Source organism: Phyllostomus discolor, chromosome 7 (genome assembly GCF_004126475.2).
Source record: "Phyllostomus discolor isolate MPI-MPIP mPhyDis1 chromosome 7, mPhyDis1.pri.v3, whole genome shotgun sequence".
NCBI lineage: Eukaryota > Metazoa > Chordata > Mammalia > Chiroptera > Phyllostomidae > Phyllostomus > Phyllostomus discolor.
Genome location: NC_040909.2, coordinates 58,748,111 through 58,773,391, shown reverse-complemented (window position 1 = coordinate 58,773,391; position 25,281 = coordinate 58,748,111). Strand labels below are relative to the sequence as shown.

Genomic DNA, 25,281 nt, shown 5'->3' with positions numbered 1-25,281 from the left:
GGAAGCCTCTGTTATAATAAGCGCTGTTGGCAAACTCCACCATAGAATGGCCTCTGTTGATAATGAAAATAACCAGAGAGAATCTGTGTTGCTATTGGCTGTTCCTCTGCATAAGAAGAGGAGGAGGCCTGGGGCCAGGGACATTTCACTTGCTTCCCTATTCTGAGAGCCCAGAAGATTTTTAAAGTTGAGAGCATACATGTTGAAAACACACAAACCTATGCGTAAATACCATTCATCACTTAACACATTGTGTGAATTTCAGTTTCTTTATATGAAAATAGAAATACTAATGACATTTTTCTGTAGGGTTGTTAATGAAGATTAGAGTAAGTAAATATAAGGCTAGTGGCATTTGGTAGGTGCATAATAAATGTAGCTTTGGTTAATTTTCTCTGAATATGTGTTTTGATAACAACACCCTCTTCTACAGTGTAAAGCTTTTATCTGCTTTAAACATCTGGTACAATTTAAGACTGCTGGGGTTTGCTACATGCTAACCTTGTCCCAAACACATTGCTGAGTGCTTTATATATATCACCTAATTTAGTCTTCATGAAACCTCTATTGATGGGTGCTATTCCTTTGTTTTATACCATGGGAACTGAGTCTGGGAAGAGGGAGGTCCCTTACCTGCTCAGGGTAACAAAACTATTAACTTGCATGGCCCTTTTTGGTCTTATATTTAAAGCCAAATGACTCTGGCAAGAACGAACATCTAATTATAGGATGTTGGCTTATCAACCTTCTGTGCACACAAACCATAGTCTGTAAGGCAGGCAGAGCAGCTAGGAAAAGAAAGAACTAAAAGAAAGTGATGAGGGTTTTATGAATGATGCCATCAAGTGTTGAGCTAACAAGGGGTGATGGGAAGTGAAGCGGATCTGAGGTGATTCACATGTAATTGGACTGAAAAGAAATTGCCCTGAGTCATGCTATTAAAAACCAGATCCACAGCATAGCGACTCATGGCTGCAATTTATGGGTGCTGTCTCCATGTGTTCAGTTGCTCATGCTACAAAGAACTCCTGAGTGACCTGGCACCATGTTAGGTATGGGCATGTGGTGGTGCATAAGAGCAGATGTAGTCCCTGCCCTCAAGGACGTCATAGTCCACAGGTAAGGACAGGTATTGATTAATTAAACAGTTTGATAAATACAGCAAAGGGAGTTGGGAAGGAGAGGCACATAGTTCCCTGAGGACACATAAGAACTTCTAACAGCAGCTCTGATCCAGTATGTGGGGTCAGATACCGTCCCTGAGAATGAGTTTGTGACAGTGGGAAAAGAAGCAGGAGTAGGGTGTTAACCAGAGAGAGGAGCAGATGCAAGAACTGTGAGGTGAGCACAGCTTGCACATGGGGCTGAAGGAAAACCAGTGGGATCGGAGCAGAAGGAACAGTGGAGAATGACTGTGAAACGTGCCTGCAGAGCCAGGAAGGTTAGTTATGCATGGCCTTGGGCCAAGGTGAAAACAGATATGCTGGATGTCTGTGTCTTTACATTCTCTGTGTGGACCTGTACACCAACACCCTGCCTAATAAAACTGTATTTTACCCCCTTGGGGTTGACATTGTCCCATTGAAAATGTATGCTCTCGATTCCTAGCTATTGGTGATCACTACCATCATATTCTTCTCATTTCCAAAAGCTTTTTCTATAATAAAACAGACAAGTCTCTCTCCCTTCCCCTACCTGGGACTTCGAAACAAAGGGCCTGAGTGCTGTTTAGTGTGGACCAGTCAGGTTGAAGCTAAGAAAGGCATTTCTGCTACTCTGAGTGTCATTGTTCTTCATCCACTGTCCTGTTCGTTTACCTTACTATGCAAAGGGTAGTCCATGGACCAGCTTCATCAGCATCACCTGAGTATTGCTATAAACTCCAAACTTCAGGCCCCACCCTGACCTACTGAATCATTTAATGTGTAACTTTATTGTTTGCACAAAGTTTAAGAACACTGATATATACCATGCAAAACAATTGTGAAGATAGTGTTTTAGTCCCATTTTTGCATTTTATTGGTGGTGCCTACCATAGTGTCTGGCACAAAAAGCTTCTCTGTAAGGAAATAAATGAGTGAATACTAAATTTGTACAAAGTGAGAGGTGGTATAGATTTAATTCATTCTCACTTAAAACTCAGGGTACAGTTCTCCTTAAATATTTTATCAAGCTCTAAGAATTGATTTGCAGGCCCCATTAATTTTTAAGTGCATATCAGAAAATGTTTTCTTTGGCTTGGTGGTATCCAAAGTTTCTGCCTGTTAATTAAGACCAGCAGTGGCTTCGCATCCAATGTGTCCTGCCCTTCCCCTCTGTCCAGCTGCCATCCCTGTTGAGTTTTATTATAGAGCCAGTTCTGAAAATAGCAAGAGAGACACACACATTCCCACTTGGGAGGGAGCCCGGTCACCTCCGGAGGTGCATGTTGGCTGACGTGGAGACTAGGGGGAATCCAGCTCATGTCTCCTAGAAACTGTGCAGCCTGCCAAGTGATGAACCAAATTAATTTTTTAATCATTTATAATTCTTCACATGATTTTTATTTAATACCATTAAGTGATCCATGTATTCTTCACAGTGAGTCTCTTGTGCATACTCTGTAAAAATTGTGTTTCTGCCGTGGCTGGGCTTGGCCTGATTATTTATGACCAGACTGCAAAGTATTGATAAGGTAGAGAGTTTTGTGGAAGGGAGGAGATGTGAATTCAAATTCTGGGGAAGGGGGCAGGCATGGGGATTTGGCAGGTAGAGTGAGAGAGTGAGTAGGGTGTAATAGGGTGGCTGAGGTAGTGGAGACCTCTGGTAACTGGCAAATTTGGGGGGACTGCATAATCTGAAACATTCAGTTTTTATAATAAATTTAGTCACTAATTCATAATTATATTTTTAAATATGAAAATTCACATCTGCAAAGGAAAGTCGAACACTTTGCAATTAGAAACCACTAAGTAGAAGCCTTTCTATAAAGGTTGTAGTGATATGGAAAGTGAGAAATGCTAGAGCAGTTTGAATAACAGCACCATCTCCTGTTTGCCACAGCTTATAGTTTACAGGATACCTTCAAGAAAATTATTTATTTGATCTTTATAATAATGCTGTGAGGTTGCTAGGGCTGGTGTTGTTTCAGAGAGAAATTTCCCATTTCACAGAGAAAGTATTAGATTGAGTATGAAAAACTTGACCAAAGTTATTTGGTTATTGGTAGATTCTCTCGCTTATTCCTTTATATCAAGGAAAAAATACTTGCCTACCAGGTGACAGGCACTTGAGACACATTGTCTCATTAATCCTCCCAACAGGTGTAACAAGCTTCATTTTAAAAATTAGAAACCTACACCATCAATCAACATTAATAAACTTTTATCAAGCCTTAACCTAGTGGCTGTAGCATGGGCTAAAGGCTTCAAATGGACTATCTCACTGTATCCCCATAACAGATATTCTAGGTCTAACCTAGGTACTCTTAGAATCCCAATTTTACAGAAGAGAACATGATTTTTCCCAGAATGGTGAACTGTCTTGCCCAATGTGCAGGCAATGAGGCTGGAGTTTGAACAACCACTATAGCGGTAGTAGTTTGAGTACTGCAAAGGCCCCTTCATTAGATTCACCCACATGAAACTGCTGCTGTTGACAGCTTGTCTTCTGCAACAGCAATTTCATATGGTTCAACTTAATGAAATGCACCTTGTCTGTCTCCAATCAATCTTAAACTAATGTCCAGAAACAGGAAACAACTATGAACAGGTAGATTGTTTGGGGGTGTCTTTGTGTTTTTAGCTGTGTTCAGAAATCATCTAATCATTTATTAACTTAAGAAAGACCCTGAACTTGAAAACTGAGGAAAATCCACATTTATTTGTTAGATTTAGGTATACCTTTTATTTTCCAAACATTTATTTCTGTCATAAGCTGAGAGTTTCTAAGTTTTAATTGATACTTAAATGACAATATCTTTATGAGTGTTACTTCAGTTTAATGCCACTGAAAATTGATATGATTGTAAAATTATAATTATAAAATTATGAATTAAGGGACCCAACTTTTAGTCACATCTTTTAGTGGAAGGCTCTTATTTATAGATGTCACCTTAGTGTAACCTGTTTATCAAAAATATGCATGATGTTTTGGTGTAATGGGAAGGAATTAGAATTAAATTCAGTAAAGTTTTGTTTCTATTTTTTGTTCACTGTAAAGATTTTTTTAAAAATAGCTGCTTTGCTTTCCTAAACCTCACTAAAGGTCTCCTGTTAATGGAAAAGGCCTGGGACGTCCTCCAATGTAACCTCTGTAGAAGTGCAAGCTGAGTCTTGGTTCACGTATGTGTGCCTTCTTCCTTGCACACATCCATTAGCTCCTAAAAATACACATCGGGTGCCATTCTTCAAGCAAGTTCTGCTTAGCCCCTGTACCTTTTGAGTTGGAAGCCTGAAAGAAATTTAAGAGATTGATACATCTATCACCTTTTGTGAAAGAACTGCAGTGCCTGAGTATGGCTCACCAGAATGTGTGTATGAGGTTTGTCTGGCACCCTTCAAATTCAAATATGGTGCTCTTTACTCGACTGCACTTCTAATTTGAGTGTTGAGCATTCCTCTACTGATGAGTATTACACCTCTGTCAAAGAAAGTAGGTGTATATACCCATAAATTTGGTGATTCAAAAATATTTTAGAGAAATAATACTAATTAAACTTTTTAATTATAAAGATACAGCTTGATGGGAGCAATTCGTCATCACTTATGTATTATGAAGAGTAATACCTCACTGTCTTCTTACCCTTCATGCTTGTACCCTTCATGCTTCTTACCCTTCATGCTTGTATAATAAAATAAATGTATGTTTTATGTTATTAACAGAAGTTAGACAATGGGAAGAGATCCATGAGGAAAAAAAAAGCATGTACAGGATTTCTTGTGATTTACAAATTCTGTTACTGAAAAAAAAGGGAGGTTCAGCTGCCTGCCACCATCAAAAGCCAAATTCATGAAGCAGATAATGGTGAAAGAGTAAAGAGGTTTTACTCAGGTATCATGATCTGGGAGAATAATGGACACTTGTCTCATAGCTCATTTCCTCCACAAAACCAAGACAAAATCTAGTGTCCAGAGTTCCTGCTTCAATTTAGAGTCCAGTCCTGTAGAGCCTGCAGGCAGCTGTTAAAGGTAGCTTAGCTTGTTCCCAGCTGCTTTTCATTTCTGGCTCCCTCCTGGAGGCTTCATGTGTAGCTTTCGTGGCCATGGGCAATTGGGCTGCCAAGGCCACAAGGTCACACAAACACACAGGCTAGTGTGTCCCAGGTGGGCAAGAGGGAAAGAAAGAGAGGTTCTCTCCTGGAGGCCCTGGGCCACGTGGCCCATGGAGAGAACAGACAAGTCTTGCTGTGCAAGTCCAGATCCCAAGTAAGAGTGATGAGCAAGAGAGTGTTTCTTTTTCTGAGATTATATTAACTTAGGTGTGGGATGGACCAGGTGCTTTCTCAAATGACCAATCAACTTCCCTTACTTTCATATGCTTAGGGTAGGTTCACCTCCCATCCAATTCCTTCTTTCTCCAGGCTCGACTGACAGGCCTTTTTGGTGTAGTACCTCCCCCTACTGCTATTTTGACTTCCATGGTGCATGTGCCTGCCTTCCTCTGGTCCTGCCTCCAGTCTGGCCCTGGAAGGGGCAGGGAGGAAGGACTTTTCCCAGGCTCAGTGTAAGAACCTTCCCCTACCACCATGTTGGCTGCAGGGAGACTCCCTGGTCTCTGACCAACTGTCCACCAGTAACAATTCTACTTTACTAAGCACAGAATAACAATACTGGTTTAGGAGTTATTGAAGGGCTGAATGTGATTTCTCTTCCTGGGCTTATTCTAAAAGATGTGAGATGGTGAATGAATCAATGGCATTCTAATGGTGATGTTTTTTATCATCTAGTCAGGGAATTTATTGATTATAAGCTGTATTTTTCAAACTTTAGCCACCTTCATGATTTTGTCCATATCTGAACATAATGTGTGTTATTAAAGTTTTCTTTTGAAAAACTTACTTTCTAACTTAAGTTTTCAAAAGGAAGTGCCTCACAATCATTGCTATGTTTTACGTGGGTGATTAGTTTCTTATTCCATATAATTGCTTTTTTAAACTTGAAGTTAAAAAACTCAATTTTAAAAAATACTGTTTTTCCCCTTAACTTTTAAAAGTGAACCTTATTTTACTACCATAATTTACTAGTTAGTTTTTTTCTAGTACATGCTAATATACACTCTTATTAAAGTGCAGAAATCCATCCATGTACTACTCAGAAGCACATTCTGTTTAGACCTGAACCAATGTCTGGGGAAAAGTGGCTGAAAGAAGATGGGTAATTACTAAAAGAGTGTCCTGTAAGGAGTGCCACTGTTGACACAGCTTTCTGTTAAAACTTGGCAAGGTTGAATGGCCCTGAGAGTCAAGCCTGCCATTCTGAGGCGCCACGTGGTGGTCACTGTCCTTTTTAAATATTGCCCCGGTTCCCTCTCGAGGAGCCCCCTTATTAAGGGAAGGACCTCTACTTGGTTGGTCTTTAAGGGTGCAGGCAGTATTGAATTTTTTATTTTCTGTGAAGCTCATTCTGAATGGGATTCAGCTTTTGGCTAGTGCATATGTATGTAAAAAGGTGGTCAACCTAATTCAAATGTAATGAGGGTAAAGTGTGCTATTCAGTGCAGCCTCCTTTGTTTTGAGCTCTAGTGAGTTCTTTGCATGAAAACAATGCAGCTTTCCTTCTGGCTTCTGAAATCATCTTGTCTGGCTGGGAGGGATCGACATCTTTTCCAACCCATTTCAAAAATGAAATACAGTTTATTGGCTTTTTCAGTTTAAATACATATTTTCTAAATGTGCCAAGAGATTTGGATGTAAAGTATTGAAAAAAACAATGCATTCTTTCTGAAACATGCAAATGTGTCTTTCCATCACCTAGGAAACTATTATGGGACACCCAAGCCTCCTAGCCAGCCAGTCAGTGGGAAAGTGATCACAACGGATGCCTTGCAAAGCCTTCAGTCTGGCTCCAAGCAATCAACCCCAAAGCGAACCAAGTCCTACAATGATATGCAAAATGCTGGCATAGTCCATGCGGAGAATGAGGAGGAGGATGACATTCCTGAAATGAACAGTAGCTTTACAGGTAAATCCAGATGACACTCGCATCAGTGGACTTGGGGAAAGTGGGCAGTGGGAGGCTTTTCGCAAAGAATTATTTCCTGAAGAGGAATTTGGAGGGGTCACCAAAATTCCAACTCTGACCACACAGTGTTGGAAGAGGTGGTCTTTTCTCCAGTCTGTTTTTCAAGCTTCTTCACAAGACTGTTTTAACTTCACCCAAATATCTTAAAAGGGCCTAAGAGAAAATGTCTGTGGAAGGTCATTGAGAATAATCATATTGTTTCTGTCTCTTCAAAATTATATATAATGTATATATTATATATATAAATATGCACATATATATGCATATCTGTATTTTGTTCATTTATTTCCTGGCCTTGACACTGTACCATAATTATGGCTGATTGCTTACAAAGAGACATATGAGAATGTGTTTAACAGTTTAATAACAATTGATGCCATATGGAAGGCTAACATCATCCTTTTACGTCATACCTTTGGAAGTAGAGATACAGTGGAAATATATCACTTGTTCTGTTAACACTGGCAAATTTTGCTATATTCCCTATAAGGTGGAAGATAAGAAATAGCTGATTATACCTTGCACATGCATTCTATATTATATAGCATATATTACTCATTGCATTATCTATGTATATATATATATTCAGGGCTCTCTACCCCCACACTTAGGTATGTGTATTTTATGGAAGGATCTTCAAGGAAAGGCCTCTCTGGGTAAGACTATATAGGTTGGGTCTTGCATATTTCCGGGAGGGACCGTTCACAGAGGCATGATGTGTTCCCTGAGTTGTCACAGTGACCGTATTAGAAAATATTTTCCACTCTGTGGGGGTTTGACCTTATATAGTAACGCAAAATTAACAACTGCATGATATGTGAGTTTCTACAGTTTTATGACTTAGAAAAATATATTGTTTCTTCTTTTTTTCTTTTACTTTAATATTTTCTTTAATATTTTAGGGCTACAGTTCTCAAGGAGGTATCCATTTTCAGTATTTTAAATCTTCCACTTGTCACAGGTGTGCACAGGTAACCAGGTTCTTAGTGATCGAGGACAAAGAATTTAACCGAACACACAAAGTTTATAGCATAAAGAAAGAGGGAAGATTTATTAAGTGATAGTACACTCCACAGGACATGGGAGTGGGCCAGCTCTGAGCAGAGAAAAAGGGGCACGTGGGCTGGGGGATTCTATTCTTATAGGGCAGAAGCCCCCTGGCTAATCTTTGGCGGGCTTTTCCTGTGCAGGTACAAGGAGTTGGATTTCAAAGCTACTGCGCATGTGTGGTTTCCTATGATTTTCTTGATTGGCTACTGGAGAAGGGAGTCCCACGATGTTATTTCATTATAATGATATTATAATGAATCAGGGGTAGCGCACAGGCGCATTCTATGATTCAGAGTTATCCTAGTAAACAGGAACAACCCATCTTAGGGGGTCTTTGTCATGTATAGATGTTTTCTACCTCAGCCCTGCAGGGGCCTCTGGAGCTTCCTTCCTGACTATCTCCTGCCTCACACTCTCTTAGTGGCCTCTTCTGACTTCACCATATTCAGTCATTATTTGGTTAAACTTAACCCCAATAAAGGAAAATTGCTTAAGCTCTGCATTTTCTTCTTTGTGCTCTCAAGTCTGATAGGATATTTAGGGAAAAGTTTGTGTTATTTGAATGCTTTCTATAGCCTGTATAGGCCTCTCTGAAGTTTTCTCATTCTTCAAGCTCAAAACCCTAAAATTCTTCAAAATGTAATAACAATCAAAAACATTTTTTGATGGCTCCATTGTTATAACAATAACCCAAGCCCTCTGCAAGAAGCATTAGAAAAAGAAGAAGGAGACCTGGTTTGGTATCCCTGCTTGGTTCCTAAACATAATAGTATCTACTTCCCTTATTGCTAAAATGACTACCTAGGATTAAATCATGTCTGTGTACTTCCCTTCTACCTCTAAGAATTTGATTCCATGAAAATTCTCAATTTTCTCAATTTTCTAAAATTTTCTCAAATTTTATTTTCTCAATTAGAATTGGTTAGGCCAGTGGCTGGCTAACCTATAGTTACAATAGCTAGAAGAAATTTGCCATCTTTTATACTTGCCTATCAAAATCAGGTGATTTTATCCACTTAAAAATAAATACTTTATCCATTTATAGTTAGTAGCACTCATTGATGCAAGATCAAATTATTTTAAAAGTCTATATTTCTTTTAAAAATAACTAATATTTTAATGTCTTAATCTTTCAACAAATAATAATAAATCATGATATAACCCAAAACAAAGATGTGGGTACAGAAACAGAAGACCTTTGGAGTAATGTGCAGTGAAATAGTTCTGCCAAGCTGGCTGAATGGCTCACAGGAAGCATGTGTCTTTATTTGTCCTTCATTTATGCTGCATATTTCTTGATAGAAAGCACATAGGGGTTGTTGACAAATAAGCACATAGACCAAGCACATAGGTCTTGATGCTTTTCCTATTTCTAACAAGTAAAATCTCTTGTCTCTAGATGTCATGCCTCAAAAAATCTGTTGCCATAAAATCTTTCTTGAAATCCTGGCATCAAAGGAAAACTTCTAGGCCCAGATCATCTTTGCTAAAGTCAGTCTGATCGTTAGTTTCTACACGAAAAAGTGGCACTTGGCGGTCTTTTTGGGGTGCCTGTCTTTACAACAAGAAAACCAATAGGATGCACAGATAACTAACTGCCTCAATATATACATGTGGTGGGATATCCTCAGTGTTTAAGGAATGTGTTGATGTAAGGCAGGGGTGTCAAACTCATTTTCACCGGGGGCCACATCAGCTTCAGTTGCTGTCAAAGGGCCAAATGTAATTTTAGGACTGTATAAATGTAACTACTCCTTAACAGTTAAGTTACAGCTCAGTGCTGCCGCCAGGTAGAAACAAGGAACTGGGCAGGATAAAACAAGGTGGAAGGCCAGATTTGGCCCGTGGGCCTTGTGTTTGCCACCTATGACATAAGGAATATGTTAAATGAATGCCCTCTCGCTTACCAAACTACAACCAATGACAGCTAGTAACCTGTGATACACTAATTCATAAATTCTTTCAAATAATTGATACTACCCAGTCAATGATATGTGTGTCAAACTGTGTCAGAGCATTTTGCACTCTGTACCACTTTAAGTGGAAATCCACCACTTTGAGCATAGAGTGACAATAGCATAATGAGGTCTTACATGTTAACAGTCTCTCCTGGTGATTCTTACATACCTTCCAAGATACACTAGCAATGAATATGTGTTGGCTTTTAGAAGAGTAAGGATGAATCTTTTCATTTTTGCCAAGTTATGAATTTATTTTGTATTGATTAGTAATTTCAAAATGTTTCTTCTCTCTTGGCTTAATTTCTCTTTTTTCTTCAAACTTATAGTTGTTTTGTGAATCTGTACTCCTGGATATAAATTATAAAACCAACTCAAATTAGTTTAAGTAGGAATGGGCATTTAGGGGATCATGCGTAGCCTTGATTTCAGATATGAAATCAGAGGCTCAGTCATGGTATTAGGTGATTTTCTGTATCTTCATCTCTGCTTTTCTTTATGTAGTCTTGTGTGTCAGGCAGGTCTTCACAAGCTGTGTAAAGAGGGTCACCAGTACCCTCCAGTACACAAACCTATCAACATAATAACTTTGGCATCAAGAGGCCACCTTGATAAGAGCAAAACTTCCATGCCTGGCATTTATTGGTTTGCCTTGGATCATGCACCTGGTCCAGTCACAAAGGCAAGAGTGATACGAGTATGACTTGGGCCCACCACATAAGCTAGGAGTGCATTTAAGGCAGTTCCTGCCTGGATCTAGAGTAGAGGGGATGATTTTTAAAGGGAGATCTGAGTGATGGTACCAGAGGAGGGAACAGATGCAGAGTAAGGAAAGACCACAGACAGCCTCCTCAAAGGTTTTTTGGTTTTGGTGGTTGTGGTTGTTTCATAGGCTTGACATCCTCCATCCAACTTTTGTTACCTTTGTTCTCATATTTGTCATTGGGAGCTACTGATCAGAGAAAGATTCCAGTTACAGCCCTTCATCATTCCTCAGTCTGCATTCAGGAAATCAGAATGTCTACAGGATAATCACTAGGGGAGAAAGAAAGAAACTCCATTTCTAATTTTATGTTTCAACCCCCCTGGAGGCTGACATTTAATATCATCAGCCTTTATAAAAATTCAACATGAATGTCAACATTGCCGCAGTTTGTGGATGCTTTGATGACATCACCTCTTGATGTTTCTAGTGATAAGAAGACAAGCAGACTCAGAGCCTTCTTTTAAAACCCAAGTTAAATCCATCCACCCACAAAATACTGTTCTGGGGTAACTGCAGTGGTTTTCATAGGAACATTCTCCTCACTTTTGTAAAATATACTCAGTGTGACTCACTGGTATAGCTGTCTCTAACTTCTAAACTTTTATGTGCTTTCCAGCTTGATTTGTAAGTCTTTGATCTTTGCTACTATCTAACCAAAACTGTTTTCAATAACTTACATGAAATGGACAGTAATACTACCAAATCTGTGTTTTCATCATGGACTTCATTCTTGCATTCAAAGTCCTCTGAGTCACGAAGCCAAATGATGCCTCCAAAATGAGAGTGCATCTCAGTCTGTGTTTTGATAACCTTAGTTTAAGGGTTTGTTTTTAGTCCTGATGTGTTTCTTCTTTGATGTGTCCAAGATGGTGAACAATGCATTTAAACTTGCTTTTCTCTTCTTTATTTTTAGGTAAAATATATTTAGTCCATCATTTTTATGTTTTGTATTTAAAAATTCTTATCTAAATAAAACAATATAGTCAATGGTCAGAAAGTAGGAAAGGATGAGGGCTTTTAGATGCACACAGTGTTTGGGCTAAGGCCCCAGTTTGGCATATGATTGATGATTGTTTTTCCTCTCTCTCCCCATAATGAAATAGCCGATTCTGGTGATCAGGAAGAGCGCCCTCTCCAAGAAACAACGCTACCACCTGTGAATAGTAGCATCATCGCTGCTCCCATCACGGACCCTTCTCAGAAGTTCCCACAATACCTACCTCTTTCTGCAGAGGATAATTTAGGTCCTCTACCTGAAAACTGGGAGATGGCCTATACCGAAAATGGAGAAGTCTATTTTATAGAGTAAAGTATACCATTATTTCTACCTGAATCTCTCCCTTTCTTTTTTTCCCCTTCCTTCCCTCTCTCTAGCAGCTACAGAAATAGATTTACTCTGAAAGGATGGAACACAGTCTGGTGGTATTCTTTTATACAATATAACAAGCTTTGCACAAAAAAGGCAATTAGCATAGCATCCTAGTCATTGAACCTGGCTGGCTTGAGAAACATAAGGTTGATAATTTACCTAAAGTGTTAGAAATCTAAATTATGGTGTATATATAAATTATGGTCTATATATATAAAGAATATATTTAGCCATTAGCCATTTGTTTCTGTGAATATGTATCAACAGATACTGCTTTATGTGTAGACAAATTCTAGAAATATCTTAATACTTGAATTTGCATAAGGAATTTAAGGAATTTCTTTTCTAACCATATAATACATTTCTGTGTCTCTTAAGTATATATTCCCATTCAAATATACAGGGTCTGGCAAAAATAACACCCCTGTTTTATTACAAAATCTTTTATTATAAAATCATAACTATGTCATTCTATAACATGATATCACACTCAAGCACAGCATATGACATTTTAGGTGAAAAGTTCAAATTAAAACTATAAATTATTATACCCATATGATTACCCTACCAACCACACTTAAGCAGGTATTACTTCTGCCAGACCCTATATATTTGAGCATATATTTAACAATTAGAAAAACCATGAGGATAAGAAAGTATAATTTTCTTAAAAAAATAAAAGTGAAAGAAAGGCTTGAATCTCAAAACACCCTCTTTTAGAACCAGCTTAGGCAATTTGAGATAAGTAAACTAGAGCTCTTGTGTTATCTTCCATCCAGGAGGAGGGGCAGTCCACATTTCTGCCTTCATGTTAATGACAAATGCTTATTAAAGACAGGGGTGGAAGAAGATGTAGTCCTTTCCTTGAAGCCAGAGATACAGTGGTTAAGAGCATACCTAGAAAGTCATGTTGTTTCCCTTACTTACTAGTTGTGTAACCTTGGAAACTTGAGTTTACCTCTTTGTATTTCAATTTGCCATACCTATAAAAGGTGTAAAGATTATGAATCATGCCTTCCTTGTCAGATCATCATGAGAATTCGATGAGATACTGGCTGTAAAGTACTTGGGCTAGAACTAATTAGTGAGCATTATTGTCACAGTTACCATTTTCATCATCATCCTTTCGTTATTACAGAGGATTTTAAATATTGTTATAAAACTGATTTCAACTGTAGGCTTAGGATTTTGTGCTTAGCTTTTGTAATAAATTGCTTTTGAAATTACATCTATTAGTAGGAAAAATTGTGTGGAACAAAGGGAAATACAACAGGAATTCCTCATATCCTTGGAAAATAATGTACCAATAATTTTTCCTAACAATTGACTTCATGAATTTGAAAAAAGTGAATTGTTTATTTTGATGCTAGGTGAAGATACTTAGTGAAGACCCAGGACTGGCTAACTTTTAGGAGACTGCAGCAATGTGCTTACTTTTCATAACCTGATTTAGCTTTTAACTGATGGTAATGTTTTCTACAATATTAGACATTTACCTAATATTTAATAGAAAAGTTATGCAAAAGTATGGCTTTTGACAACAATGGGATTTTGTCAGAAGCTATCAGATTCTGTAAATGTTAAGTTATTAGATATATACCATTTATATTTTAGCCTAAATTATATATCCTGATTAATGAGTTATCAGGTGCCCTTCATTCTGAAGATCTTCATCTTAGAATATTTTACCTTGAATAGCAAAGTTAAATTTCTGTAGAGTCAGATGTGCCTGGTTTTATGTATGAATGTGAGTATTTATAGTTTATGAGTAATCTAAGAAATGCTGGAATTTGAAAGAATACTAAAAAGGGAGCATGGGCTAACAAACCCTGGACATAATATAGAAAACAAATGTAAAAAGACTTTGAATGGAAGAAAAGGCAGACTAGCTGGGAAGCTTGGGAACAAAGGAAGTTTTTACCTCATATATCCCAAACTTGGACCTGAAGAAACCAGTAACCCAGAAATACCAAGTGGAGACCAGGAAAAATAAAAGCCCCACTAAAAGTCTGCTCTCTCTAGCCAAAGCAACAGGAAAGGGTCATCCTACAAGACAGAAAGCTTTTCTTCAATAACTACTGTAGTCTAGCCAACAACACAGAAAAACCTGTGGCCCTGCCCCTGCCAACAAAGGTCAGGTGGAGACCCTAGTCCCCTACCCTCCACAGGCTGAAACTAGGAGCCCAAACTTCTCTGCCATGGTGGTGTCAAAAACAGCACAGAGAGAGCTGCGACATTACTTGTAACCAGACAATAATAGATATCCCCCCTCTTCCAGTGTGGACTCAGTGGAGGCCATGTGGGGGAAAGCATGGACCCTCACCCTGACCTAGAAGTAATGAGGCAGCCTCCTCTTCCCTATCAGGATGTTTTCATAGGAGGTCTGGTGGAGAGACAGTACTTTTGCCACCATCCAGTGGTAAGAAGCCCCCATCCACCCTGGCTGGCGTAGCTCAGTGGATTGAGCGCAGGCTGCGAACCAAAGTGTCACAGGTTCGATTCCTAGTCAGGGTACATGCCTGGGTTGCAGGCCATAACCCCTAGCAACCACATATTGATGTTTCTCTCTCTTCCTCTTTCTCCCTCCCTTCCCTCTCTAAAAAATAAAATAAATAAAAATAAAAAAGAAGCCCCCATCCCACAGAGTCAGTGGAACCAAGTTGGGAGCAGTAGTAAGGCACTACTACCCTCCCAGCCATGCTGGGATCAGCAGAGACCCAGAGGGGAGCTAGAACTCCCATCTCCACCTAGCAGTAATAACAAGGAGCTCCTCTCCCCTTTGGACATCAGTGAAGGCCAAATGGGGCCGCTGGACTTTAACCTCACTCAGAAGTAACAGGTGGCCCTATCTCTTTCCCTGCTTGAACAGTGTCAAGAAAGCCTACTAAAACAGAAGGTTTAAATGTGCTCTAGAATGCTATACATAGCACTCTAGTGTCCCAAGTGTCCTGGTTTTAATAAAAATTCCCTTGTACCAAAAGTCTGAAAAATCTCAAATTGAGTGAATAAAGATATAACCAGTAGAAGCCAACGCCCAATGGCAGATGTCAGCATGATGTGGCAAATTTCAAAGCAGCCATCGTGTAAGGTCTTTAATGAGCAGTTACAGACATGCTTGAAACAAATGGAAAAATAGAGTTTCGGCAAAAATTAAGTCTCAGGAAAACAACAGAAATTACAAAAATTGGAAACTTTACAATGGAAAAATTAAATAACCAAAATAAAAACCTCAGTAGATAGAGTCAACAGAATGGAGGGGAGAGCAGAAAGAATCAGTAAACTTCAAGGTAGAAAATAGAAATTGCCTACTCTGAAGAACAGAGAGAAAATGAACTGTGTAAAATAATGAAAAGAACTTTGGGGGCTTCAGAACAGTAACAGAAGATCTAATATTTGTATCCTCAGAATCCCAGGAGAATTGAAACTGAGTGGGGCTGAAAATGTAGTGAAAGAACAAAATTCTCCAGATTTGACCAAAGAAATAAACCTACAGAAAAGCTCAGTGGATACAGACAGGCTCACTCCCCCAAAAAACTATACCAATACACATCATAGTCAAAATTCGGAAAACAAAGAAAAATCTTGAAAGCAATGACAGAAATAATATATTACTTCTATTGGTGAAACAATTCAAATGACACTGTATTTCTCATCAGAAGCCATAGGCCAGCAGGAAACAGTACAGCATTTTTCATGTACTGAAGGAAAAGAAAGATAAATGCACAGTTCTGTATCCAGTGAAAATGAAAGGAAATGAAGACGTTCTTAGATGAAGGAAAACTAAGCATTTGCCACTAGCAGGCTTGTACTAAATGAATGGATGAAGCTTATTTGCTAAACAAAAATAAAATTATAATAGAAATATTCTAGGAACATTAGAAAGGAAGGAGGAACAATGAAAGAGTAAAAATATAGGTAAATAAAATCCATTTTTCCTCTTAAAATTTCTAATTGGGTTTGAGAGTGTAGCAAAAATTATAACTGTCTAATATGTTTTAAGTGGATGTAGAGAAAATATCTAAGACAATTTTATTATAAATGAGGGAGGGAAAAGGGATATTTATATGTGTATATTATATATATGTATAAAAACATAGATTAATGACTAGGTATGTGACTACATATACTGAGAGATGATATAGTCATTCTATTTTGGCTGCTGTAACAAAAATAGCAGAGTGGGTGGCTTAAACAACACATTTCTCACAGTTCTAGAGGTTGGGAAGTTCAAGATCAAGGTGCTGGTAGATTCTGCATCTGATTAGAATTCACTGCCTAGTTCACAGATAGCTGTCTTCCCTCTCTGTTCTCATGTGGTGGGAAAAAAACAGGCCAAACACAAAACAAAAGGAAAGACTTAAGTCTTAACACATCAATAATTGCATTAAATGAATTTAAATACAACATTTAAAAGATAGAGAATGGCAGAGATTTAAAGATATGACCAAACTATATACTGTCTACCAAAACGAATTTCAAATAAAAAAAAATACCAGTAAGTTGAAAGTAAAAGCTTAGAAAAATATACCTTACAACATTAATCAGAAGAAAGTAAGAGTTACATATTAATATCAGATAAAGTAGGAAAATCTCTAAACATGTAGAAACTAAACAACACACTTCTAAATCTGTGGGTCAAGTAGGAAATCTCAAGAGAAATTATAACAAAATACATTGACCTGAATAAAAATGAAAATATAGCATCTCAAAATAGGTGTGATACAGCCAAAAAAGTAATGGGATGGGGGGCAGTGGTGGGAGAAAAATGGAGACAACTGTACTTGAACAATAATAAAAGAGAGAGAGAGAGAGAGAAAGGTAAATTTATAGCACTAAACACACGTATTAGAAAAGAGGAAGGGTCTCTAATAAACCATCTAAACTCCTAACTCAGGAACCTAGAAAAAGAATGGCAAATGAAACATGAAATAAATAAATGAAGGAAATAATAAAGAGCAGAAATCAGTGAAATTAAAAATGAAAACAGTGGAGAAAAATCAATGAAACAACCCAGCTGATTCTTCGAAAAGATTAATGGAATTGAAGTACCTCTAACAAAACTGAAAAAGAAAAAAAAACTTAGAGAAGACACAAGTTACCAATATTAGGAATTAAACAAGAAATCACCTCAGGCCTTGAAGACTTCAAAAAGATAAGCAAATGCTGCCGGCAGTTCTGCATGCATAAATTTGAGAACTTGGACGAAAATGGACCACTCCCTAGAGAAGCATGAATGAACACAACTCATTCAGTAGGGAATAGATAATATAAATAGCCTTATAACTATTAAGAAAATGACTTTTTAATTTAAAAACTCATGAAAAAGAAATCTCCAGGCCCAGATGGTTTCACTAGAGAACCGTTCAAAGGATTAAATTTCTACACTTTCTTCCGGAAAATAGAAGAGGAGGAATACTTTCCAATGTTTAGGAAGTGAGTATTACCTTGTTACCAAAAACAAGTCCAAGAAAAAAAGAAAACTATGGAGCAATATCTTCATAAATGTATTAATAGATGCAAAAATCTATAATAAAATATAAGCAAATGGTATTCAGTAATTTAGAAAAACTTATACACCTTGACCAGGTGGGAATTATTTAAGGGATGCAAAATTGGTTCAATATTTGAAAAAGTAATCAATGTAATTTGCCATATTAAGAAACTAAAGAAAAAAATCACGTCATAATTATCGATGCAATAGGAGCACTTGACAAAATTCAGCACTCATTCACAATAAAAATTCTCAGAAAAAAAGAATAAAGGGTAATTTTCTTGATAAAGAACCTCTACAAAAAATCTAATGCTAACATTATACTTCATGGTAGAAGAAAATATTTTTCTGCAAGATTGGAAATAAACCAAGGATATTAGTTAGCTCTCATTGCCCTTATTCAATATCATGCTGGAATTGTAGACAGGATAATAAATCAATAAGAGAAATGAAAGACATACAACTGAAAAGGAAGGAATAGAGTTATTTCTCCTTGCAGATTATTGTTGTAGAAAATAACAAGAAATGTACAAAAATTTCTAGAATAAGTGAGTTTGGCAAGATTACAAGATAAAACATAAGCATATAACTATCAGTTGTACGTTTTATATACTAGTGATGGATATATGGACAACAAAACTCAAAATAAAATATATTTACTTTAAAAACTTGGTTTAAATCTAACAAAACATACAGGATTTTGTATGTTGTAATCTACAACATGCTGATGAAAGAAATGAAAAGTCTTTATAAGTGGAGAGACATCCCCTACTCATGGATCAAAAGACTCAGGATTGGTACAGTAAAGGTGTCACTTCTCCCCAAATGAGTATGCAGATTTATTGCACATCCTCCCAAAATCTCAGTGACATTTTTGTTAGTATAGACAAGTTTATCCTAAAAGTTATATAAGAAGGCATGGGAACTACAATAAGTAAAACAATTTAGAAAATATAAGAATAAATCAAGAGTTATCAGTCTATCTGATATAGATTTATTATATAGCTATACAAACAAAGTGTTTCTGAAAGTGGTGTTGATGGATAGACACATGTATCAATGGAACCCGACCCACATATGTGTCCAGCTGATTTTTAACACAGATGAGAAAGCAATTTAATATGAGTAAGATAGCCTTTTCAATAGGGTGGTGCTGAAGTGTTTGGACAGCCAGAGACAAGTAAATTAATCTCAACCTCCACCTCACAGCTTATACAAAAAAAAAAAAACACCTCAAAATAGATCACCATACATTTAAATATAAAATGTAAAGCAATAAGACTTAGATGGAAAACTATAACAAAATATACAGATTTTTCCTAGATTGAGATCTGAGAATAGGCAAGGAATTCTTAGTTTTACATCATATACATTATCCCTTAAATGAATAAATGATAAATTCAGATTCATCAAAATGAGAAAACTTTTGCTTAAGAAAAGACCCTGGTAGGAGGATGAAGAGACAAACTATAGACTGGGAAAAGTATTTGCAAACCCCACATCTAAAGATTGACTGGTGTCAATTTAGAATATATAAAGAACTCTCAACAGTGTAAAAAATAAAAATCCAATTAGAAAATAAGCTAAAGATATGAACATAAACCCCTGGCTGGCGTAGCTCAGTGGATTGAGCTCGGGCTGCGAACCAAAGTGTTGCAGGTTCGATTCCCAGCCAGGGCATATGCCTGGGTTGCAGGCCATGGCCCCCAGCAACCGCACATTGATGTTTCTTTCTCTCTCTTTCTCCCTCCATTCCCTCTCAAAAAAAAAAAAAGACAGGAACATAAATTTTCACTGAAGTGGGTATACAGATGGCAAATAAGTACCTGAGAAAATGTTCAACATCATTAGCCATTAGGGAAATGCAAATTAAAACTACAAAGATATCATTATGTGTCTATTAGAATAGCTAAAATTAAAAAAAGTAACAGCACTAAATTATGGCAAAGATGCAAAGACTAGATCACTCATATATTGCTAGTGGGTATGCAGAATTGTATGGCATTCCAGAAAACAGCCAGGCAGCTTTTTAAAAGACTAAACAGGCAGCTACAATATGGCCCAGCAGGTGCACATTTGGCCAGAGAAGTGAACATTTATTTTCATTCACATGGAAACCCATGCATGAATATTTAAGTAGATCTATTTCAAGTATCAGGTTGGCCAAAAAGTCTATTTACTTTTTTCTGTAAAATGAAGGACACATTTCTATTTTCACCGATAACTTAATTGATTTGGATATTTTGAGCATGTTGGCTATCTCCCGTATGGTATAACGTTGACTGTTCTCAGTTAATTTCTCAATTTGATCACTGTCAACTTCAACTGCTCTACCCGACCATGGAGCATTGTCCAGTGAGAAATCTCTAGCACAAAACTCTGCAAACCACTTTTGATATGTTCAATCAGTCACAGCCCCTTCTCCATACACTACACAAACCTTTTCTTTGTGTTTCAACTGCGTTTTTATCTTTCTTGAAATAATAAAGTATCATATGCTGAAAATGTTGCATATTTCTTTCATCTTCAATATTAAAATGGCTACACAAAAATATACCAATTTTGATATTTTTTTTGTAAATGCACGCTGTTATGACAGCTGTCACAATACAATCTGACAAATTGTTTCAAATGAAGTTAAAGACAACTAGGCACTTCTAGAGCTATCTTATGGAAACAAACAATGAACTTGTTTGCCAACCCAAAACCAAAAACTGGAAACACCGAGATAGCCTTTAGTGGTTACTGTGGTCCATTCATGCCATTGAATGCTACTCAACAATAAATGCAGTGCTGATGTAGAGAGGTGGGCAAAAGTAGGATTACATTTTAATACAAATTAATAATACAATAATTAACAAATAATAATAGAAGAATGAATTCTGTGTTTCACATATTTACAACTGTAAACCTACTTTTGCAAACCCCTGTATGCAACCACCTCAGTGAGAATTATGCTGAATGCAAAATGCCAACCCCAAATGATTATATAATGTATGGTTCCATTTACATAACATTTTCCAAATGATAAAATTACAGATTGGCAAACAGATTAGTGGTTGACACTATTTTAAAATGGGTTTTACAAGGAAGAATTAGAAGGACACCAGGTATGGGTATGAGTAGAATGAGGAATCCTTGAGATGATGGAAAATATTTTGCATCTTGGCTGTCTAAATATCAGTTTCCTGGATATGACATTGTATTGTACTATAGTTTTGCAAGATGTGACCAATGGTGTAACTGAAGAAAAGGCAATATGGGAATATCTGTTGTGTGTTTTTTTTCTATAAATGCATGTGAATCGGCAGTTATCTCAAAATTATTTTTAAAAAGTTTCTTTTTTTAATCATACACACTCTTCCCTCCTGGCACTGACCATGTTTACTGTCTTGCTATGTGAGTATAGTACAAACTATAGGTTCTCATGCTAGATTGTCTGGGCTTGATCCCCAGGTATCCTTGCATCAGCAGTGTCCTTGGGCAAATTCCTTCACTTCTGTGTTCTGAGTTTTCTTATCTGATAAATGGGGAGTAATCATTTCAATATTAATAATACTCTTCTCATAGGGTTATTGAAAGAAATAAATTGTAACGTGAAAGAACAGGTTCTGGTAGTCGTAGCTAGACAAATAAGTAGTATTGCTGGCAATAGTTGTTACTGTATATCACCTTTCTTTTAACCCAGTTGAGATGACGTGTTACATACATTTTTACATTCTGTTTTTCACTGAAATAATTATTTGCCAACATTCAATAAGATTTTATTCTAAGATAAAAAAATTGTGGCAGTTTTTAAAAACATAATTACAACTTAAACTTTAGAGTTCAAAAAATTTTAGGTTATAGCCTAAACTTCAAAAAATTTATTTTTGCCCTGGCTGGCGTAGTTCAGGGGATTGAGTGCGGGCTGCGAACCAAAGTGTCACAGGTTCGATTCCCAGTCAGGCCACATGCCTGGGTTGCAGGCCACGGCCCCCAGCAACCGCACATTGATGTTTCTCTCTCTCTCTCTCTCCTCCTCACTTCCCTCTCTAAAAAAAATAAATAAATAAAATCTTTAAAAAAAATTATTTTTAGTTTATGTTCATTTCCAGTTTGCAGCATGAACTCCTGGACTGGCAACCCTCTGTCCTCCCCATTTGTGTGCACAGAGTGCACTGGGTGCTCAGGCAGAGCTGCCCACCCCACCCCCACATTGACCTGTTCAGGCCAATTCTGCCATTCGTTCTTGTGACATTTCTAAGACAATTGAGGCCAACACTCTTTGAAATGTTCCTGTGTACTTCAGACTTTCAAGGCCCGTATCAGTATCTGTTCAAACATTTCATCTAGAGTTATACCTTCCAGAAAGCAGTTGGGTATAATGTTGACCTTCTCGAAGGTTTTTCTTGGCCCAGGTTTTATTTATGTTAAGTAATTTTGGGCCGCCTTCACTAGATCTGAATCATAACTTGAGACACTGAAATTAATGATATATGTTAGCCGCTTCGAGCTACTTGTATGAATTGTGGGGGTTTCCCAATGTCATGAGAATTCTTATATAGTAGAATGAATGAAATAGCAGCCTTCCTTGTGAATTCCAGCATTCAAGATTTAAGACATAGAAAATTTAAAATAAATTGGAATTTGCTCTTTAGCAGATGTGAAGACTAAAATAAGACTAGGTAATGGTGGACAGTATTGACAAGGTGTGTCGTTTGGAACTCTTTTTTAAAAAACAAAACTGGCGTTACAATTTTAGCTTGCAATAATGGAATGATTATATCTTGCACAAGTAAAAAGCCTGCCAGAGGTCTTCCTTGAGCTGTGTTATTATTCCAAATTCAGGCTCTCCTCTGGTCTGCGTTTGTTGGGAAAGCATCTTTGATTGGTTGAAGAGCAAATGTTCAAGAGTGTAAAAGTCGTTTGTCATTGAGCTCTTTGCTTTTCCTTTTCAAACATATTCTTGTTTTTGTTTCTGGATTTCAGTCATAACACAAAAACAACATCATGGTTAGACCCTCGGTGCCTGAACAAGCAGCAGAAGCCCCTGGAAGAATGTGAAGATGATGGTAAGGGGCTCAGAAGGTCTCAGTTTAAATTCATTGGCCATTTGTTCACACATGCATATTTTAGAGTTGTAGTAAGGTGAAACCAGTTTTAACAATGAGTTTTTAAAAGGTAATCCAACCCTGGCTATTGTGGCTCAGTGTATTTAGTGTGGGCCTGCAAACCAAAGGGTCACCAGTTCGATTCCCAGTCAGGGCACGTGCCTGGGTTGCAGGCCAGGTCCCCAGGTAGGGGGCATGGGAGAGGCAACCACACATTGATGTTTCTCTCCCTCTTTCTCCTTCCCTTCCCCTCTCTCTAAAAATAATAAATAAAATCTTTTCTAAAAAATGTAATCCAATTTCTAGTAATGTATTGAGGTTTCCAAAATCAAAAGAGAAATCAGTAGAAATATTAAGAGAATAATTTGTTTACACAAAGAGGCAGGTATGTAGTCATATTAGTCATATTTCCATTGGAAACAGAACTTTACACAGTCAGAAACTATTTAAATGAAGATATATTCTCTGCCTTCAGGGACTTGGAGGAGACTCTGTAAAGTCTAAGAATAAAGACTTGCCTATTGAACCCTAATCCTCTATTACAAAAGTCTAGAGGGGAGGGAATATCAGCTTTTCTTAAACTGTCCACATTTTATAACTCTTATTTTCCCAGTCTTGGTGTAGCAGGTATGTACAACCTTTTGGATTCTCTGGGTCACACTGGAAGAAGAGTTGTTTTGGGCCATTACACATTAAGTACATTGTGACACATAGTCACAAAAAAATCTCAGTGTTTCAGGTAAATTTACAACTTTGTATTGGGATGCATTCATAGCCATCCTGAGGCGAATGCAGCCTGCAGATTGGACACCCCTGGTAGGGAAAGCAGATGCTGACTTGTTTGGGAACCCCTGTAACTTTGAGTGTATCCTAAGTACATGAAAAGTGTATTTTTCCAAGACATAGGCTGAGCTGTCACTCTATCCCCACTGTCAATGTCCATTATAGTATGGGAATATATGAAAATACCTGTTAGTATAATTTTATAGGTTGTAGAAAACTCCAATAGTTTTTATTGAGGAAAAAGTGTTAATGCAGTGAAAGTATTGAGTAGAACTACCCAGTGGTTTTGTTACCAAATCTAGTAAGTTTTAATTCTTACGTTTCTTACTGTTGCTATAAATGTTATTTCCTTTGAAACAAGTATGTATTCATACCAGCGTACTTACTTTAGTAATTATCCCTTCAATGTTATAATCCCCATATTCTGTTTCTAGTAGAAATGATATGTATGTCCATGTGCCTTTATACAAAACAGTATAAATATATAACCAGATTATACCACTGTGACAAGTATAGGCTCCCATACCTGCATTTCCTGTTGCCGATTAACACAAAGCTGCCTTATATTATTGTTTATATCCTGACACAAAGAAGAATAACATTGCTGGTGATAGTACTGTTTCTGTGTCTCTTTCTACTTTCTGTGGATAACATGCTGCATGCCAGTTAGATGTGCAGGTCTCTCTCCTCAAAATACTCTTAAATCCCACACCTGTATATTGAGTGTCTTCTACATGTCATGTGTTCTGGGAATGTCAGATGTGTGAATGAACACCATAAACAAAAAGTCCTGCTCTTGGAGGGCTTAAATTCTAGTCATTTTTCAGTCTACATCTTCTTGTTAAATTTTGCCCATCCTTCAAATTATAGCTCAAGGACTGTTCCTATGACCTTGCCCCCAGATGTGACTAGATCGCTCTTTTATATGTATTATTCTAGAGAACTTATCCCAGTTTTAACTTAATTTTTATCTGCGTGAGCTCTGGACTTACCTCCTCCTCCAGAACGATAGAGCTGTGACTGCTCATTTCGATATCTCTCACCTGGCATAGTGACTGGCACATGGTTGGTCTCACTAAGTAATTATTGACAAAATGAAATGAATGTCCCCAAAGACATTATTAAATAGTATCTAAATGAGCATTTTCATGAAAGATTTTATGTAAATCATATTCCCTCTTTATTGAGATATAATGCCAGCGTCAGAACTTACTGTTTACAATTGTATAGTCTTTAAAAAGTGTATAAGGTATTTAGGGCCATGCTGGTTATAAGTCAATAATTGATTCATTTGTTTCATTGATTCAAGAAATGTTTTGTCCCTATCATGTACCAAAACTACACTGGGCATGAGCCAATTGCTTTACTGAAAACAGGCTCGCTCCCTGGTTTTGTGGGGCTTACTGTGGAAGGGAAAGCTGCCACTCTGTAGCTGCATAGACTTGGTGTATGAAATGATTTGTGTGTGCAGGCCTGTGTTCTCCCCACAGGCAATAAAACGTTTTACTGACATCAAGAAGGTGTCTAGAATGGAAAGGATCTTGACTTGTT

General features: G+C 37.4%; 1 protein-coding gene across 22 annotated transcripts in view; it reads left to right on the top strand.

The window, feature by feature from the left end:
- MAGI1 (membrane associated guanylate kinase, WW and PDZ domain containing 1) overlaps window positions 1–25,281 on the top strand; it is a 604,195-nt gene that overhangs the window by 486,764 nt on the left and 92,150 nt on the right. For all 22 annotated transcript variants that reach the window (XM_036031542.1, XM_036031539.1, XM_036031533.1 and 19 more), the window contains 3 exons: window positions 6,954–7,160; window positions 12,098–12,299; window positions 22,826–22,908. In XM_036031542.1, coding sequence (XP_035887435.1) covers window positions 6,954–7,160; window positions 12,098–12,299; window positions 22,826–22,908 — 492 coding nt within the window. The remainder of the gene's footprint in view (window positions 1–6,953; window positions 7,161–12,097; window positions 12,300–22,825; window positions 22,909–25,281) is intronic.